The 18,013-nt window shown below is 49.6% G+C and overlaps 1 protein-coding gene across 1 annotated transcript in view; it reads left to right on the forward strand.

Annotated features, from left to right (window-relative positions):
* The window catches only part of Asap1 (ArfGAP with SH3 domain, ankyrin repeat and PH domain 1), a 334,607-nt gene extending 330,606 nt beyond the window's left edge, over nt 1–4,001 (forward strand). Inside the window, exons 30-31 of the mRNA XM_045143889.1 lie at nt 395–517; nt 3,066–4,001. Of these exons, the coding sequence (XP_044999824.1) occupies nt 395–517; nt 3,066–3,140 (198 nt within the window). The 3' untranslated portion in view covers nt 3,141–4,001. The remainder of the gene's footprint in view (nt 1–394; nt 518–3,065) is intronic.
* Nucleotides 4,002–18,013: the final 14,012 nt, after the last annotated feature.

Here is an 18,013-nt window from a genome sequence, read left to right on the forward strand (position 1 = left end):
CCCGCTGTCTTACATGAGGGCTGAGCAGCCTTTACTCATGCAGAAGCCCGCTTTTACACGTGCCTCCTGAAAGCGTGCGGACACTCTGCTGTTGCGGGCACACGCTGATGCTGGGTGGGGCCGTTACATTCGCTTCCTTTGTTACCTGCTGTCTGCTCAGAGTTACCTGGCGACGCGAGGGGAAGTGGGGGCCTGGCCCGTCGTTCCTCAGAGCACGCTGTGCCTGAGCGTCACGGAGCAGTCTCTCTCCAGCCCCGGCCCTGCCGCCTGCCCTTGAGGAAAGGAGAGCTCAGAAAGGTTCAGTCCCGGCCCGCCTTGGGAAGAGTTCTGTGTGCTCTCCTCTCTCCCTCCGTCAGTCTGTCTTCTTTGTTGAAGCTCAGTTTCTTTATTGAAGGGGAAGAATAAAGTGAGGCGTGTGAAGACGATATACGACTGCCAGGCTGACAATGACGACGAGCTCACGTTCACGGAGGGAGAAGTGATCGTTGTCACAGGGGAAGAGGACCAGGAGTGGTGGGTACGTATGGGTCCCTGTCTGTCTGTCCTCCCGCGGTCGTGTTCAGCATGCTGGGAACAGTCACCACCCTTAGGCACGAGCACCGGCCACCTGTGCCACTCACCCTTCGGCCTTCCGCATCTTCTCGCTTCTGCCGCTATAATTTATCTGAAAAAAGACACGCTGCTTTGAAAACGGGTCAAGAGAACTGACACTGACGTGTGCTGTCCCATGATGTCACACGAAGCCTTGCTACCTTGACAGTTGACACTGATGTCGTACAATACCGTGCAGGTGTCCGTGTCGTCGGGGTTTTCAGGAGCAGAGGGAGGGCTCGAGGACTTTGGCACAGCGTCATGGCCATGCACCTAATGACCAGGCAGTGAAAACTCAAGTCGGGTCTGTCCTCAGTGCTGGTGGGCGCCGCTCGCCCTCCTCACCCTGTCACCCCAGTACTCAGGAAGCCAAGGGCCTGTTCAGGTGCAGCCGTTTACCAGCGATCAACGCTTAAGCCAGACCGCGTGTCTCTGCCAACAGGCCCAATGGCTTCCTCACACAGTGTTAGAAGATGCAGGGAAAGAGCCATGAGCACATCCCTGTGGTACTCCCAGCATTGACGTGAAATTCCTCTTCCTTGGCAGCCTGTGCCCTCTCCTGCAAAGGGGTTCAGTGTGTCAGCCAAGATGGGGCCTGCAGTTCACAGGGGCAAAACCAGTGACTGCCCAGAAGCCCACATTGGCCCACTTGAGCGTGGGCACACTCCCCTTTGCCTTTCTCCATCTGGGCCTGCAAAGCAGGAGGTTTTGACTGGGCTGAAGGAGCTGCTTACAGGGACCATTTTGCCCTACAGAATCTTTTGGCACAATGAGAGTTTTGATGGTGCCCCTAACATCCCATAGTAGTCAGGAGAGGCCCACCTTAAAGCCTGGTGTAGGTGCTGAGGCTAAAATCCCCGAGCTGGAATGCGAGGGTGCCCCCAGCTTCTCTGCTGCAGAGCCAGGCCCGTTTCAGCAGGTACCTGCCAGCGTAGGGTGCTGAGAAAGAAATGGACTTTCATGTCCCCAGCTGGCATCAGCTACTAGCTTGGTGGCCTTGGATTAAGCACGTGTGCTCTGCAAAGCCGTTTCCTGGGGTCTGATGAGCGGCTTCACAGATGGGTCCCAGAACTCACACTGCCCTCTGTTCAAGTTGCTAGAATCAAGCGCTGCTCATGTCTATCTCTGAGAAACTGATGACCTCAGCTGAGTCTTCCACCAGAAGAGCGAGCGCTTTTGTGGCCATCTCTAGTATTGTTCCCCAGAGAAAGTCTGTGAGCCATCCGCCTGTGCTCAGTCCCGCAGAGTCGCGTGTCCTAACAGTGATGGCTCTGTGGCTCACGAAGCCCTCCAGCGCATGAGCTAGCCGCCAGGTCCTCCTAACCTGGCTTCTCAGAGACCAGTAGTAACAGCCTGAGCTCCAGCCTGCGTGCCGCTGCCTCCCGCGGGTACTTCCTAGGAAAGGGGAGCTGGGCAGCTCTTCAGCTCAGCCTCCTTCTATGCCTGGCATGTAAGGCACGTGACCTTGTTTCTCATTTCATTGACAGCTCATGACTCGGTGCTTTTTAATACGATGAATACTGATCTAATTGAGGTCATTAGAGAGTTTCTGCAGGTGACCATGGCCTGCAGGCTTATGCTGCAGGTGGCAGGATTGCCATATGCCACCATTTGTCCCAGCCTTGACAGCATCGTCCCTCCCTCTGTCACTGTCACCAGGAGACTGTGGTTGAGAGTAGCAGCCCTTCCACGAACACATTATTTTTTTTTTTCTCTTGTTAATCTAATCACAAAAGCCTGAGAAGGAGAAATTATTTTTAGCCTAGTTTTACAATTAAGAAACTCGGAAAGATTTGCTGAGGTCGCCTATTTAACGATAGCCGAGCACCCTGGCTCCCAGCCTGCGTGTCAGGCTTGACACCTGGCATGGCCTGGGGTGGTGACTCTGCCTCTGGGCTGCCACGGGGTGCAGCAGCGAGATCAGGAGGAAGTGTTGACAGCCGGTGAGCTCGGGCGCTTTACTGCTTCAGTATCATTGCTTTGCTACATAGCTTGTGATCATCAAGCTCTGTGTGCTTCGCCTAAGGGTGGGGGCAGGGCCACAGGCTTGGGGCTGGCCTTTTGCCCACTAGGCACATCCTGGGGCATCTGCCTCCTGCCTGACCACTTTCTTTTCTTTTTTTAATTTTTTTTTTTATTTTTAAATACTTTATTTATTTGAGAGAGAGAAGAGAGAATGAGCACACCAGGGCTTCAAGCCACTGCAAACAACCTCACGTGGGTCCTGGGAATTGAACCAAAGTCCTCTGGATTTGTAGACAAGTGTTTTAACCTCTAAGCCTTCTGTCCAGCCCTTTTTTATTTGAGAAAAAGAGAAAATGGGCCTCCAGCCACTGCAGACGAACTACCAACTCATGTGCCCCCCCTTGTGCATCCGACTTACATGGGTCCTGGAGAGTCGAACTGGGATCAACTCACTAACCGCTAAGCCATCTATCTCTGCAGCCCCTGACCACTTTCTTTTCTGTCTGCAGATTGGGCACATCGAGGGACAGCCTGAAAGGAAGGGCGTCTTCCCAGTGTCCTTTGTCCACATCCTGTCTGACTAGTGAGGGCGGCCATCAGACTGTCTGCGCCCTTCACGCAGACCGCGCCTCCACGTGCACTCCGTGTATACAGCTGCTGCTCCCGAGCAGGCCACTCAGGAGGGAATCTAGTATGTGTTGTAAATATCCTGTGGTCTTCTGCCCTCGCCAGTATTAGGGTAGCCTTGGGACCCGGCGCGCCTTACTGGTCTGCCAAAGCCACCCATGGCATCTAGCACTTACCGCTCTATCTATGCTATTTTACAAGCAAACAGAACAGGTGGATAGGAACTGCTGGCTTTGCAAGCAGCCGCTGGAGGGCACAGAACTGACTGTCCTGACAGTGCAGTATTCCCAATAGTGTTACTGAAGATGCACAGCAGAGGCGGGTTCTGCTCTCCGTGTGGAACTTGTAGCTAGCTCCATGGCAGACCAGCCTGCAGGTGTCTGTGTGCACAGTTTACAGCTACGGAACCTTCTTTGGTATTTATTACAGAAAAGTGCTCAGTTTAATGTAAGTGTGACTCCTTCAGCAAATACTCACCCACCCAAAACTCTGTGGCATTTTACAATGCTCACGGCTTCATGCAAGCTTAGGCAAGTGGATCTGTCCTATCTTATGAGTGCCCGCCCCTGAGATATTACCTCATTATGCAAAAATAACATATCCTTCCTGACTTCTGATAAGTTTAAAACCACGTCTGATGAAGTTCAACTTTCAGGAACCAAGGACCACCAGAACATATTTGCCTCTACGTTATGCATGCGTCTAGAAGCTTACCTGAATACTGCCTTTTATAAAGGAATAAACAGTATGAATAAGTGAACTGTACATTTTTTAAACTTGGTTGCCATTAAAGCAGAAATTATAAGGTTGCAACAATATTTGCTTCTAGTCACTCATTTGGTCTTGTCCAGAGTATGAATTCATATATCGTTTTACACATCAGCACTTCTCAGATATGTTGAAATGTCTCAAGTGTCAGTTTTGCTTAATTTTATTTCATAAGAATTTAAAGTTTTAAAAAGGTACTCAAGAATTTAAGTCAGTCCTTCACAGTGCGTATGTATGTGTGTGTGTGTATGTGTGTGTGTAGAATCAGGTGCTAATTTACAGATTCCTTTTCCCATCTTAAACTCAGTCCAACAGAGACATGTGGGTTCAAGTCAATTCATCATCACATTTTTGAACACTGCTATGAATTGCACTGTGAAAAGGCTCTCTGCAAGATCTCTCTCTCCTTTCTCCTCCCCCACTCTCTCTCTCTCTGCCGTTTTCCCTCTTTCTTCCCTTCTCCCTCTCCCCAACTCTCTCTGGGTTTATTGTGTGTATTTTGCTTAGCTTTTTAGCCCAGCCCTGTTTATCAGACCATGAAGAGCATTGTGGACATTTCCGTCTTTGGCTTCAGTCTGAGTGTGGGGAAAGGAGGCAGTTGTATCCGTAGTCAGCAGGGCTCTTCTGGCTCCGGAGGTTTGTGTCATGTTAAGTTTGCTTGAACTGCTATTTTGGCCCCACTCAGAAGCCTGATGTTTAGTTTCATTTTTTTCTAGGAAGGGTCTCAACCCTAGCCCAGGCTGCCCTCAAATGTGCAGTGATCCTTCCACCTCTGCCTCCCAAGTGCTGGGACTAAAGGTGTGCACCACCACTCTTGGCTTAAGACTATTGTTCTTAAGCAGATAATCTTCACAATGAATAGGAAACATTTCACCAAAAGCACAATTTCCAGCAAAACTCACAGGAAAAATCCCTCATTCATGTCTGAGTGCTTGGCAAATATTAATTTAATTCTGGTTAAGTGGCTACTATGAAGACTTTAAATAGCCACCTAAGAAATAAGCCTTGCATGACGGACCTGACAAGTATTGTATCAGCTATTCCTAGAAAGTGGTTTTCCACAGTTGTTTCCTTTGAGTCTGGGTGCATTGCATCCCTATAGAACAGCAAAAGCAAGAGGCAGCCGTGCACGCTGGCAGAGCCTGGTAGCCTCAGTGTAGAGGCCACTTGCCTTCAAGACCGGAAGTGAGGGTCTTATGAGGTCACTCCATCCCAGCTCATTCACACATTTTATGTCACATTAAAGTTGCATGGAGGGAGTCTAAACTATCAACTGACTTGAAAGTAAACCAGTTTTATTAAACACACACACACACTCACACTGTATCTCTCAAACTGCATGGAACCAATGTCTATTCTCCCCCCCCCCCATTGTAACCACTCATATAAATGCATTGTTCATACTTGGCTTTTCTGCTTTGTTTTGGTTTTTTTCTCCTCCCATCAGGAATTTGAGTTTTCTCTACTCCAGCTGATTGTGGAACACTGGAAAATTCGGTAGAAATCCTGTGGCAATCTTGTTGAGCTTGACTTTGCTCTGTCCTTAAAATCGTGAGCCACCATCTGCTATTTTGTACATGATACACTATTTTGAAGGTATGGAACCTTAAAAAGGAAAATAGCAAATTAGTTCTTTTTTCTCTCAGAAGGGAAAATTACACTCTGCGGATAGTGCGTCTTATGTTGCTGTTGAACAGCAAGTGCCATTTATTTTCTTATCGCCCAGAACTGCAGCATGTGCAGGACCCCTGTAGCAACTCTGGCTAAATCCCAAATGCTTACCTGGGTCTCACCATTGGTCATCAAAACACTTTTCATTTCACCTGTGTTTTAATATGACAGTTTTTCAGTACTGTATGTGTTAATTTCTACTTTTTTAATACTTAAAATTGCCCTCAGCTGACCCCAAGCGTCTGCAGTCAGGCACTTTGTGGGTCGTCCGCTACTCTGGCTGGAGTGGATTAGCACATGGCTGGGTGACACCCTCACTCCTGTGTCAGCTCCTTCCGGCCCCTTATATCCCCACCCCACTGCCACCCCCGATGCCCCCACTCCCCTGTTCCTGGATCACAGTAGCAGCCAGGAGAGTGCTGTGTCCGCCTGTCGGCACTGTTGGAGAAGCCTAAGCCTCTCACTCCCAAGCCTAGAAATGGTAGTCATTTCATGCACGGGGGAAGATCAATGGCTGGAAAATCACGGCACAGGGAATCCACAGATTTCCAGCTCGCAGGCTCTCCTCCAGATGGCCACCACGTTTAAGAGGCTGCGTCATCTCACAGTGCCAGCCAGAGGGATGCCCCCGTGGAAGCAGTGAGACGTCGCTCAGGACCCTTTCTCTTCATGGGAGCTAGTGCAGCCAGAGTCTACAGAGCAAGACAAAGTAACCCGACTAACACTGGGCCCCTCAGGCCGGGGGCTCTGGCAGGGAACACTGATTTCCCATCGGTGTTTGTAGAAGAGGTGGACAGTGACATTTCCCGATGAAAGCAGCCCTTGAGCTAGAGTGACTGCCTGAAGCCACATTGCATCATGAGCAGCAGTGAGAACCCATGTCCCGTGGCTTCGGTGGCAGGGCTCCCTCCCCAGCTCTGCTCTCTCCTCTGCCCTAGCCCTGTGCACACCTGCCCACTGCTGTGGTTTGCAAGCTGCCCGTGAGTTGTCAAGTCTTCCAGTGCAAACCAATTTTCCCCACTTTTGCAGAATTACTTTCTTGTTTCTGTGGCCAAATGCCTGACCAAGGAGCGTCAGGAACAGTTTATTGCGGCTTGCCGTGCGACATGGCAGAGAGGACGCTGTGGCCGGAGCCCGAGGAGCCGCCGTCTTCAATCCGCAGTGGGATGCAGGGGGGGCGCTGGTGCTGCCCACGGTTAGGGCGAATATTCCCATCTCCATCCTTACCACCCAGTCCAGAGAGGCCCTCACCTGCAGGCCCGGAGGCTCCTCTCCTGGCTGATTGAAGGTCCTGACAGTCAACACAAACCATCACGTGGCGTGAGTCGCTCCCTTCTCGAGGAGGCGTGCTCTGCAAAGCGGGTGCACGCTTCCGTGGGTTAATGGAAGATGTACTTAGCCTGAGTGAGGCAGAAATCAACTAAACACTGTCTCCTTGCACCTTCGGCTCCTAAATTCCTGCATTCCACAGACACTTTATTTGTGACATGACCTTGCCAGGCTTCTGGGTGCAAAGGTGAACCCCACATTCTCTATCCTTGCAAAACTCTGGCTGGAAAGAGGATTGGCAAGCAATTGTGGCTGGAAGGGCTCGGCTGACAGGGAGGGCCAGCAGCATCCCAAGAGCCTGTGCAGATCCAGCTCACCAAGGCGAGCCGCGTGTTAGAGGGTGTCACCTGTACAGCCAGGAACAGGGGCAAAAATAAACCCAAACCCCAGTCGCTCAGCCCCTGAAATCTGGGAGTATGACCAGAGTCCTAGACCTCCATACAGGGATCCCTCTTAGTGCTGAAGCCTCTTATGGGCTGGCTGGGCACTGAAAGAACAGCTGTCTCTCCACTGCCACAGGCGGACGTGGATGTCGGTACCTAACAGAATCAGCTCAGCCCTGCCTTGGCCGCAGACCAACAAATGTGTCTATAGACATTTCTGAGAGACCAACACATGCTGCTTATGCCTCAAAGTTCCCTGAGGTTCCTTAGATTATCGCTTGGTGCCAGAGCTCCTGAGCACTGAGGTGCCGTGGTGCCCGGCAGCTCTGTGTACTCATCTCTAAGAAGCTGGAAAGATTTTACCAAATGTATTCGCTGGCTTCCTCTGTCCCTGGCAGTCAGGTGGGGGCCCTGGCCCTTTGTGTCAGCTGTGGTACATCCCCTGACCTGCCCCTGAGTGGAAGCTTCTGGTCCTCTTCCTTTGTTTGACGAACCTTGGGGGATTATTGTTAAGGGAAGTTCAGAGTTTGAGCTTTGATTTTGTTTGAGGGGTCTTGGAGGGTGATGATTCCTTTTTTGGGTGTTTGTGATTTTGGTTTGGGAAGGTTTGGTTTGGTCTGGTCTGGTTTGGGACCCTGCCTGGCTTGGAATTGCCCATGTAGACCGCCCTGGCCTCAGACCCCCATGGTCCTCCTGCCTCTGCCTGGGGTCACAGGCAGGCGCGCATGCCTGGACTTGGAGACCAGAAAACCTCGTGTCTCTAAGCTTCAGTTTCTTCCTCTGAGTGGGGGGGAGGGTGGTCGGAGAACCACAGGACTGTTGGAGAATTAAATGAAATGATGAGGTGGTTCGTGTTAAGAGCTTCACCTGGTGGTGCCTGACTCCCAGAAATGTGAAATAATCATCACCAGCCCTCACCCTCAAAGATGACAAGAACGTTCCTTGCTTTCCAGTGACAAGTGGGAAACACAGCAATGAGCCTTGCCAGTGCCCCGCGTGCACTCAGTGATTGCTTAGTACTTGAATGGATGAGCTTGGGATCCCCGGAGCCTGGAGGCAAGCGCCCTGAGGGAGCAGGGAGAAGCGCACCAAGCCAAGGGCCCCTCCGTGATCCACCTCTGCCCCGACACCCACCATCTAGTAGCAGATCCCAGGGCGGGGCTCACCCCGAAAACCCACACCCTTGGCCTGTCCGTCATAGTCCCCCTATTCTTCCTTCTGCTTGCTGATACTGGCTATAAATTAGGGTTCCTGTGGCCTGTGCTTGTTTTGTAGTAATTGGCTGCAATCCCTCTGAGCTCAGGGATACCCATTACCCCGTTCCTAATAAAGGACGTTATAAAGGAATCTGATGGACGCATGGGGCAAGACCGGAGGGCAGAAGCAAAGCTTCTAGGCCAGGTCAGCTGCCCACACCATCCACAAATCTCCACGTGTCAAGCTAGCTGCTAAGAAGCTCTGTAGCTCTGTCCTTGGGTTTTATGGAGGTTTCGCTCTTTAGGAAATGCCACTCCAGTCAGATCTCCCTCCTGTGAGGTTGGGGTTTGGGGCTTAAAAGACCCGTGGCCCTCATCCTGCCTTGGTCTTTCTGTGACCTTGGGACAGGCAACTATTAGCATACAAAAAGACATTTGTTGGTTTGGAGAGTCTAAGGAATTCACAAGTTACATGCCAGGAACCGGGAATAGATGAACTACACCCATTTCAGGGTCTTGTAGTGTAAGTCTTTGCTGAAGGAGGCAAAAGGGAGTCACATGGTTGCTCTCTGGTCAAAGCCGGGGAACCATGGTGCGCATGGCTCTGCCCGCGGAGGCCGCGTGCTGTCTGCTCCCACCCAGAAGCAGGCTGCTTGACAAAGAGCCTCTTATGGGCCACCAAGCTGCAGAACAAAGACGCAAAGAACCCATTGTCCGAGTGGGCAAGCCTCCGTGCTGCTCTGAAAACCTCATCCTGGCGCAGGCACATGGTCTGTCATCGGGCAGGAAGATCTCGGGTTCAAGGCCAGCCTGGGCAAACCACACACACACAAAAGAAAACAAACTCAAAAGCCAGAGCTCTGCTCAGCTCCAGGGATCTCTGAAATTCTCCCATGGCTGCCTGTGCCACCTACTCTGGAGATGAAGGCGGAGCAGGTGTGCCAGGCTGGTCCACCCCGGCCAGTCCTCCATGGCCCTACTTAAAGCCTTACGTTCCACTCTAACCTAACCACAGTGCGAGACACCATGGTAGGTGAGCCGGCCCATGAGGAGGTGGTTGACCTATGGCAATGACACAAAGAATAGAGTGGGATTTATTAAGTGTGAGAAAAAGATGGACACAGGGCTGGAGAGATGGTTTAGTGGTTAATGTGCTCACCTGCAAAGCCTAAGGACCTAGGTTCAGTTCCCCAGTACCCATGTAAGCCAGATGCACAAAGTGACACATGCATCTGGAGTTCATTTGCAGTGGCTGGATTCCCCCGTTCTATCTGCCCCCCCTTCCTCCAGTAAATAATTTTTTTAAAAAAGAAACAGGGAAGTATCTGTGACAGAGGAATTAGACGTTATTGGAAGAAAATCTAGTCATAGAGGGGCACTTCACATCTCAGCAGCAGAGACTCTGGAAGTACAAGGTGTCCCCAAGCATGGGGGGTTGCGGGTTATGTCCAGGGAGAGGGGGAAGGGAGAAGCATTAGCAAGTTTGAAAGAAGTGAACTTTGAACTTTCTTCAGCGATAGCCCGGCAGGCATCCCACTCCCCTAGGGTTATCAAAAGAGCAATGGGGTGGGGGAGGAGAGGGCAATATCTGACAGACTTCTTGGTGGTCATCAGAAGTATGATGAATTCCTCAGACCCTCAATAGAGATATTTGCTAACTCTTTCACTGAGAACCTACCTGCCAAGGCTAAGTGTATAGACACTCCAGGATCCACAAATTTGTTGGCAGAAATAGGTGTACGTGTTGCCCAAAAGACATGAGCTAGCATATCAAAAAACATTTGTGTGGACTGAAGAGACAGGTTAGCAGTTAAGGTGCTTGTCTATGAAGCCTAAGGGCCATGTTCGATCTCTCTCCAGATCCCCAAATAAGCCAGACCCACAAAGGTGAGGCGGGTGCAGGGTCACATGTACGCACTTGGTGGTGCAAGCGTCTGGAGTTCCACTGTAGTAGCTGAGGCCCTGGCGCACCAATTCTCTGTATTGCTCTCACTCTGTCTTAAAAAGAAAACCTGTATATGTAACCATGATGTATAAGCTACTCATCTATAGTACACAAACTTGGGAAGGACCCTCTAATGTAACCAGTAGTAGGAATGGACTGACATGATCACAAAAAGCCAGCCTCAGCAGAATTAAGTTTTGAGGACTAGAGAGCTAGCTCAGTGGTTAAAGGTGCTTGTTTGTAAAACCTGTGAACTCCACAGGCAAGCCCAGAGTTCCCCAGTAACCACCTAAAGCCAAATGCAAAGTGGCACGTGCTGTGTGACCCCAGTATGCCTATGGCAATGGGAGGGTAGACTCTGAAGCTCGGGACCAGCCAGGCTGACAGTTTCTAGTCTGGCAATTCACTTGCAACTGCAAGAGACCCTTGTCCCAGAGTGGGTGGAGCACGGACACCTGGAAATTGTCCTGACTACCATACATGCATGTGCCTTGGCATGCGCACACATTCACACACACACAAATAAATACAAAAACAATTTTAAAGGGTTAACTTTTTAAAAAATTTATCTGAGAGCGACAGACAGAGAGAGAAAGGCAGATAGAGAGAGAGAGAATGGATGTGCCAGGGCCTCCAGCAACTGCAAACAAACTCCAGACGTGTGCACCCCCTTGTGTATCTGGCTAACGTGGGTCCTGGGGAATCGAGCCTTGAACCAGGGTCCTTAGGCTTCACAGGCAAACGCTTAACCGCTAAGCCGTCTCTCCAGCCCAGAAAGGTTTTTTATAGCCGGGCATGGTGGTGCACAACACCTTTAAGCCCAGCACTCAGGAGGCAGAGGTGAGTCCAAGGCCACCCTGAGACTACATAGAGAATTCCAGGTCAGCCTGCACAAGAGTGAGACCCTACCTGGAAAAGAAGAGAAGAGAAGAGAAAAGAACTTTTTAATTCCACTTAATATACAAAACTAGGTGATCTGTGCAGTTGTGTGCCGGAACGGGGTAACTACTAGAAAGAGATCTGAAGGGGGACAGGGAAGGGCTGTGGTGTGCAAATACTATTCTGCTTCCTGGGTGCTGGGCACAAGAGTGAAAATTTAAGCTGTTCCCTTACTTGCACTTTTCCTTTTGTGCGATATTCCTGGTGGTGTGCAAGTAAATGTCTAACCAGCCACTTCATTTTATTTAGTTATAGTTTATGACAGGGTCTTGTGTATTGCAGGCTGGCCTTGAGCTCACTGTGTAGCCAAGAATGACCTTAAATTTCTGATTCTCTTCCCTCAACCTCTCAAGTGCTGGAATTACTGGCTAATTCCACACCCTGCCCAGTCTATGTGGTGCTGGTCGTAAAACTCAGAGCCTACTGGCAAGATGCATCCAGGCTCCACCACTACCAGCTTTTAAAATTCTTAAATTTAAGCTAAGTTTGGTGGCAAGTGCTACTTGGGAAGCTGAGACAGGAGGATCTTAAGTTCAAGGTCAGCAAAGGTACCTAGCAATCCCTTACCTCAAAAAAGTACTTTATAAATATTTAAATGAAACCCTTATTTGTAACATGTGCCAGTTCCCATTGTGTCATTTCTACTATATATAAATTGTTACAGGCTGGAGAGATGGCTTAGCAGTTAAGTGCTTGCCTGTGAAGCCTAAGGACCCTGGTTCGAGGCTCAGTTCCCCAGGACCCACGTTAGCCAGATGTACAAGGGGGCGCACGCGTCTGGAGTTCGTTTGCAGTGGCTTGGAGGCCCTGGAGCGCCCATTCTCTCTCTCTCCCTCTCTTCCTGCCTGTAGCTCTCAAATAAATAAAAATAAACAAAAAAAATTTTAATTGTTACAAAATACCAACAGGATGCCTCTGAATATTAAGTTGAGGAAAGAGATGTAAGTCCATTCTCAAGGGATTTTTGTGGGAAAAGAAGGGTATGAGGAGAGGAGGAAAAAGGGAAATGGGAGGAATATGATCAGAGTACATTATTTGCATGTGTGAAAATGTCACAGTGATATTCTGTACAATTAACATATGATTTATTTTTATTTATTTACTAGAGAGAGAGGCGGGGAGAAAGAGAGAGAACGGTCACTTCAGGGCCTCTAGTTACTGCAAAAGAACTCCAGACGCATGAGCCACCATGCGCATCTGGCTTACATGGGACTTAGAGAATCGAACCTGGGTCCTTAGGCCTCACAGGCAAGCGCCTTAACTACTCAGCCATCTTTCCAGACCCAGTGAACATATAAAAATAGAAAATAAGAGCCAGACATGGTGGTGCATCCCTTTAATCCCAGCACTTGGGAGGCAGAGGTAGGAGGATCACTGTGAGTTCAAGGCCACCCTGAGAGTTCATAGTGAATTCCAGGTCAGCCTGGACTAGAGTGAGACCCTACCTCCCTCCCTCTGTCTCTCTTTGCAAATACATAGTTTTTTAATGGTTCCATATGCTCACAGAGTCATGGAAGCATCGCCACATTCAAGTCTAGAACGTTTCCACCATTGCCCCAGAAGGCGTCCTTGCGCCTGCAAGCAGTCATTCCTTCTTTCTCCCCAGCCGCAGACACTCACTAGTCTACTTCTTGTACCTGCAGGCTTGCTTCTTTTGGAAACGTCACGTCATCCACTGTAGTCTTCTAGGCCTGCCTTCCTTTCTTTACCACTGGTTTTCAGGTTTATCCAAGAAGTACTAGGTCTTTTCCCCCCATCCTTTTTGCCTTTTTGCCTTTTTGTGTGTGCATGCATGAGCATGTATGAGGCCAGAGGTGGACGTCAGGTATCTTCTCAGTCGCTGTCACCTTATGTTTTGAGACAGGGTCTCATTGAGCCTAGAACTCACCAAGTCAGCTGGAATAACTCACCTACAAGCCCGAGGATGCTCCTGTCTCTGCCTCCTCAGCAGTGGGGTGACAGGCACACGCTGCCCCCGCCAGCTTTTATGTGGGTGCTGGGGATCCAAACTCAGGTCCTCATGCTGCCATGGAATCACCTCACCCACAAGTCGGCATCTCGTTGCCAGGATGAACCTCCAGAGCAAACATGGTTTATGGGAGAAAGCGGTTTCTTTCAGGTGCACAGATCCAGGGGAAGTTCCATAGAAGCAGAGAAGCTGGTCCCTTTACTCAGGTCCACTCAGGGGGAAGAAGCCACCAGCAGACCTCCGAAAGCAGGCACACACTTGAAACCCTAGCACTCTGCCCACCTAAGGCTGGAATTCAGATCCGGCCCAGTAACACCATGCCTGGATCCCAGGATCCACCCACAGGGACATTCTTCCACCAAGTTGCAGCTTTAATAAAACATTGGAGTCTATTGGGGGGCACACATCCATACTACCACACCCACTAAGCCATCTCCCCAGCCTGCCCTTCTTTCCTTTATTTAAACAGGGTCTTGTTATACACCCCAAGCTGCCCCTGACCCAGCTATATAAACCAGATTGGCCTCAAACCCAATCCTCCTACCTCAGCCCCCCAAGTGCTGAGAACGCAGGCATGTGCCACCACATCTGATTTCCATTTCTTTGTATTGACAAATAATCTCCCGCTGTAGCAGGGCCTTCATTCTCTTTATCCATCGGTGGACACAAGTTGTTTCCATCTGCAGGTGATTGTGAACCATGCTGCTGTGAACACATGGACTGTGTTCTGTGCGGACCTTGGTCTTCACCTCTTGTAGACGTGTGTATGTCATGAAGTGGACGTGCTGGCGATGGGGTCGTCCTAGCTGCAGCCTTCGCAGGACCTGCCAGGCTGTTTCCATCCCTGCCAGCAGTGCGTGGGGCATCCTCACCCACACTACCTCCTATTTTTAATGCCATCCATCCTAAGAAGGGTGAAATGATGTCTCATGGTCTCCTGGTGGTTTTGATTTTCATTTCCCTGTGGACTTAAGTTGTCAAGCACATTGCATGTCTTCTCTAGGACAAATTGGTTTGTAGATTATTTGTCCATCTTTCATTTTTGAGCTATTTTAATTTATTCTTCTTTTCTTATTTATTTTTTGGTTTTTTTATTGTTGCTGTTGTCATTGCTGTTGAAAAAGCATTGTGCTTTGTAGCCCAGACTGTCCTTGAGCTCACTGTGTAGTTTAATCGGGCCATAAAATCATAGTGATCCTCCTGCCTCAGCTTCCCGTGCTGTTATTACAAGTGTGTGCCTTGTTTGGCTTTGTAGAAACACATTCATTTTACATACAAGTCTGTTATTGGCTATGTGCTTTGCAGTTTTTAATTATTTATTTATTATATTTATTTCTTATTTATTTACTTAGTTTTTTCTAGGTAGGGGCTTGCTCTAGCCCAGGCTCACCTGGAATTCACTATGTAGTCTCAGGGTGGCCTCAAACTCACACTGACCCATGGTGGCTTGCACCCCGATGCTCAGCTGGTTAGCAAGTTTGTTTCTGCCATTCTGATGCATTAATACTTTTAGGTGGATTTATATCGTCTTGCTTTTTAGTGTTTCTTGTGTTATAATGTATATATTTTTGCATCTTGGATTAAGTTAATGCTTGGATTTTCTAGCTAGCTGTGTATTCTTAGCTTTATCAATTGATTTGATGTAATATATTTTCAGGGTAGGACCTTAAGGTATTAGGTGTGGCTCTTAAGACTCTCAGAGTATCTACAAAGATGTTCTTAGGGCTTGAGTTTCCCTGCTATAGGAGTATTCAAGCAGGCTGAGTGGAATAAAATACAGGTAGATTCTAAAATTTAACTAAACACTGTACACATTCAATCAAAAACAGCCCTGAGTATGTATGCAAGAGTAGTTATTATAATGACCAGATCCTCTATCAACAAAGAGGTTTAGATTTCTGGTCTGTTGAGGGATCCAAGTCAGCTTGTGACCAAGTGAGACCCTTCCCTGGTGCAATCCCAGTTACCTTGGGTGATTTTGGTCTCAGTCAAGTTGCTGCCTGGGTCGTCGGGCTGCTGTTCTGATTTCTGGAGCTGGGCACTGGCTTTTCCTACGGGGCAAACTGAGCCGCTGCTGCTGCCTCTGCTGCTGCTGTAGCTGCCACTGCTGGAGCCACCACCGCTGCTGAAGCTGCCGCTGCCGTGACCACTGCCGCTGCTCCCCCCGAAGCCGCTGCTGCAGGATCTGCCGCCGCTGCCGCTCCTGGGTCCGCTGCTGCTGGGGCCGCTGGTACCGGTGCTGGAGCCGCTGATGTTGCTGCCGAACTCTGCTCCTGCTTGGGTCCCGTTGTCAGCCCAAGTTGGCGTGGCCAGTCCCGGGCCACTGCTGTGTTCGCTGGAGCTGGGTTCAGGCGGTGGGGGAGGGGAGGGAGCCGTGGCTGCTCTGGTTGTATCGCTGCTCCACGTGTGCTTCTACCTCGCGGTCTTCTCCTCCGCTGCTCGCTGCCGCTCTCCCCTCAAGTGTCCCGAGTTGCGGAGAGCGTGGTGTGAGGGAAAATCCCGCACCTGGCTTGTCCTGCGGCTCGAGCCGAGTCTGGCGGTTTTCTGCTGCGCCACGGCCGCGGCAGTTGGCCAAGCTGCTGGAGCCGCTTTTCCCGCCTGTGCGGGCTCTGGATGCTCTATATCTCTTCTACTTCTCCGCTGCCACCTCAATTTCCTATACACCTCACTTTTTAGCAAAAGTGTGTATTTTGCTGAGTTTTTTTGGTCTTTTTCACCCCTAGGCTGCTTTGGCGTGGTACCTACGCCGCCATCTTAACCGGAACAGCTGTTTCTGCCATTCTGTAGATCGCCTTTTCCTTGCACCCTTTTGACCAAGACTCATTTCCCCTCTTTTCAAAATCAAGCTGTCTGAAGCACTGACACTGAAGCTTCCAGAGGCCAGGAAATCACATGACTGTGTAGAGTGGCCTTGGCTTTCTCTCCTGTCTACCATCTAAGTATTTTTGTGACCTCCGGAAGTGCAGATTGCGGTTTGAATGGTGTCAAATGGTGTCATGGTTTGCTTGTTGTTTCTGTCATTGAATGCCTGAGACCAGGTGATCTATAAAGAACAGACAGTCATTTGGCTCACAGCCAAGAGCCTGTGGCCAACATGGGCATGTGGCAGAGCCATTTTTCTGCCTCATGATAGGGTGAACAGTGTAACAGGTTGAGACACAGCAAGGTACCAGAGAGAGCTTTTATTAAAAAGCCCCTCCCTTGGTCACTCATTAGTTCTGAGTGGATGACTCCATTCATGAGGACAGAGTATTCACCAGGCTGTCACCTTCCCAAACTTCCCCCTTGAGTTCCAGTAACAGGAATCTGAGCACAGGGACTTCTGTGGACACATTCAAACAGATGGCCGCCCATCCCCAGCTGACTGGCCCCTCGGAGTCCTGAGTTGGCTTGTCAGGAAGACTATATGACCCCACATTGGCATCCCTGAGTGCACACGAAACAGATGACTCAAAATATTTTAGAATGGCCTTTCTGAACCAGGCAGGGTGCTGTGCTGGTAATTCCAGCACTTAGAAAGCTGAATAGTCAAAACCAGTCCACTCTGTACAGCAAGTTACAGGCCAGGCAGGGACATAAGAACTTAGCTCATAAAGAAAGAAAGGCCAGGTGTGGTGGCACATGCCTTTAATCCCAGCACTTGGGAGGCAGAGGTAGGAGACTTCAAGGCCACCTTGAGACTACATAGTGAATTCCAGGTCAGTCAGCCTGAGCTAGAGTGAGACCCTACCTCAAAAAAAAAAAAATGGGGGGGGGGGAGAACAAAGACTATAATTGTCCTTTATATTTTATTTATTTATGAGAGAGAGAGAGAAAGAGGCAGACAGAGAAGGAGGGCTGCCAGGGCCTCTAGCTTCTGCAAATGAACTCCAGATGCATGCCCCTTGTGCCATCTGGCTTTATGTGGGTACTGGGGAATTGAACCCAGGTCCTTAGGCTTTGCAGGCAAAGCACCTTAACGGCTAAGCTATTTCTCCAGCCCTTGCCTTTATAATTTTTCTTGTTGTTGTTTTCCCTTTCTACATAATTTTTAAATATGTGCTCACTATCTCTTCATAAACACTTTTGTTTTGGTTTTCTGAGGTGTGCTGGTTTGAATTAGGGGTCACCCATAAACTCATGTGTTCTGAAAGCTAGGTCCTCAGGTAATGGCAATTTGGGAATTGGATCCTCCTGGAGGTGGTGTGTTGTTGGGGGTGGGCTTATGGGTGTTAAAGCCAGCTACCCCTTGCCAGTGTTCGGCACACCCTCTTGCTGCTGTTGTCCACCTGATGTCAGCCTTCAGACGTTTAGCCTCTGTTCATGCCCCTTTCCCCTGCCATCATGAAGCTTCCCTTTGAGGCTGCAAGCCAAAATAAATACTTTCCTTCTGTCAGCTGCCCTTGGTCTGGTGCTTCATGCCAGCAGCTTGAAGGTAACCGCAACATGAAGCAAGTTCTCACTCCAGCCCAGGCTGACCTGGAACTTACTGTGTGGTGCGAGCTGGTCTTGGAGTCACAGGAATTCTCCTACCTTAGCCTCCGGAGTGCTGGCAATATAGGCGTCATCCACTTCACGAGGCTGACACATTTAAGATAAAATATGAACCACATATCTGCTCTGATGTAAATTGTAGGTTCAGTAAGTAGCA

This window comes from Jaculus jaculus, chromosome 2 (genome assembly GCF_020740685.1).
Source record: "Jaculus jaculus isolate mJacJac1 chromosome 2, mJacJac1.mat.Y.cur, whole genome shotgun sequence".
In the NCBI taxonomy this organism is placed as follows: Eukaryota; Metazoa; Chordata; class Mammalia; order Rodentia; family Dipodidae; genus Jaculus; species Jaculus jaculus.